We start from the raw sequence: 2474 nt of genomic DNA on the forward strand, positions 1-2474 counted from the left end.
TTATTAAATTATCTATCATTTGCATCGTTTACCTTTTTTATCATTCATATTTTCCTTTTTTGATCAATAAATCATTACTAAAATCTTCTTACCTTTCGCTGAAAAACAAAAAAAGAAAAGAAAAAAAGAAACAGATCCAATAATAAAATGATATCATCTGTTTGTTACAGTAATTGATATCATCTATTACAAATACAATTTTCATCAAATTATCTTTCGGCAATTATTTTTCAATTAATGTTTGTATAAAATCAACTATCCAACATATCAAATTATCGATTCTAAATTCAAAAAAAAAAAAAAACTAGATCCAATAATGAAAATGATATCATTTATTTGTTACAATATCCTATACCATATCATATTTACAGTAACCTTTATCCTATAAATTTAATTATCATTTTGATCATTTTTATCAAATATTTCATGATTGATAATGTTATGAATAGCTTCTTTGATTTTTATATCGAATATCGATTTTTAATCTTTTCCTACCTTTCGTACCTTTCATTTTTTCTTTTTTCCCTCCAATTGATAGATTTTATCACTGGAATCTTCTTGTCCTTCTTTATCATCTAATCCATAGAGTTGATAAAGGTTTGTTTTTCTTTCAATCAATAGATTATCACTAGAATAGCTTATCACTAGAATGTTCTTGTCCTTCTCTATCATCTAAATCATAAAATTTGTGGAGATCAGTTTTTTTCCAAAAATCTATCCTAAAGTAGAAGGAAATAACAATATTACTCTCTTCTTAACAACGATATTTTCATTGTTTACCCAATTCTTTTATAAAAAAAAAAAAAAAAACTTTGAGAAAGTTATAAATTATTCTAAAGGAAGTGAAAAATTTCATTTGAAATCCTGTCATTTCAATAGAATTTTTTAATTGAATTTCGAAAAACAAATAACTCATTTGTTGTCAAATGGAAAAAACAATAAATAAAATCACATACTTCATATTTATAATTAATAAATTTTATTTCGTTTCAGTAATTATTTTATTAAGTACTATATTTTAAATTCATATTTAATGCATGTTTATTATCTCAGCAATTATCTTAAGCAAAAAAAAAAGTTATAATTATATATGCATACAATTAATGGAATAGTTATTTTCGAATGAAACAAAAATTTACCTAAATGAGGCAATAAAATTTTTAAATTTTATTTCGTTTTTTTTTGTTTAAATTTTATTTCATTTTTTTTTCTTTTGTTGTTTTTTCTTCCTTTTTTTCTTTATCATTTTGCAAAATATATTATTTTATCCAATTTATTTTATTCATTTTAATTAAATGAAATTAATTAATCGTTTTCAAAAAAAAAAAATTATTATTTTATCCAATTTACTTCATTCAATTATCTTTTTCATTTAAATTAAATGAAATTAATCCTTTTCAAAAAATTATTTTCGTATTTGAATTTAATTTTCTTTTATTTTTTATTTTAAAAAATAAATATATTTACGTATTATTTTAAATATTTCCATAAGCAAATATCCTGTTAATACTTTCATTTTTTTTTTTTTTTTGTAAATTGTAAAATTGTTACTTTTTTAATTTATTGTCGTCAATTATTTTCCCTTCGCCGTACATTTTAATTATCATCGTGTATTACCGTTCGCATTTAAAAAAAAAAAAGGAAAAAAATTTTAATGTATTTTTTTATTTGCAGAACTAATTGAATATTTTTACAACAACCATACACAGATAATTAATGCTAATTATGGCGTCATTGACGTTAACATTTAATAGCTACTACTATTATTATTATTATTATCATTGCTATTATTAATTATTATTATTCGTAATATTGAATGAAGCTAAGGAAACGATAATTATTATCATTATCTGATATTTACAACATCTGATCATCTGTTCAGTATTTTATTTCTGCAGTACGCAATATAACACGTAAATTGCGCGCATATATTCAGTAATACTGCTGCATGCTGCATGCATTCATAATGCCACGTGAACAATATGGACGTTTTAATGCAAATGTAAACGCAAATGCATATATTTCGGAACAAATTCGTAATGAAATTCAACGTTTCGAAAGTGTTCATCCATGTATTTATACGGTTTATGATTTGATCGAATTAATTCCGGATCAATTACTCCAGAATCAATTACGTGATCAAGTGGTTTGCATTGAAGGTTAGTTGTTTTCGTTTTTTTTTTTTATCTGCATGCTTTTTAAAGATGTACATATTCATTTTGAATGAATTATTTAATACCGGAAATAACTTCAATATTTTATTTCCGTAATGCAAATAAAATTTATTGATAGATAAATTTTGAAATGTTAGCTGATATGATATCGCAAATTAAATTTGATAGGTAAATATTCGAAATGTTAGCTGATATGATATCGCAAATTAAATTTGATAGGTAAATATTCGAAATGTTAACTGATATGATATCGCAAATTAAATTTGATAGGTAAATATTCGAAATGTTAGCTGATATGAT

General features: G+C 22.4%; 1 protein-coding gene across 1 annotated transcript; it reads left to right on the plus strand.

The window, feature by feature from the left end:
• Positions 1–1877: 1877 nt before the first annotated feature.
• Positions 1878–2159, plus strand: LOAG_14291 (hypothetical protein; the record flags this gene model as incomplete). The annotated part of the gene is made up of 1 exon (XM_003149788.2): positions 1878–2159. A coding segment is annotated over exon 1 (210 nt), but the record flags the coding sequence as incomplete, so codon positions are not given.
• Positions 2160–2474: the final 315 nt, after the last annotated feature.

This window comes from Loa loa, assembly GCF_000183805.2.
Source record: "Loa loa unplaced genomic scaffold supercont3.805, whole genome shotgun sequence".
Taxonomy (NCBI): Eukaryota; Metazoa; Nematoda; class Chromadorea; order Rhabditida; family Onchocercidae; genus Loa; species Loa loa.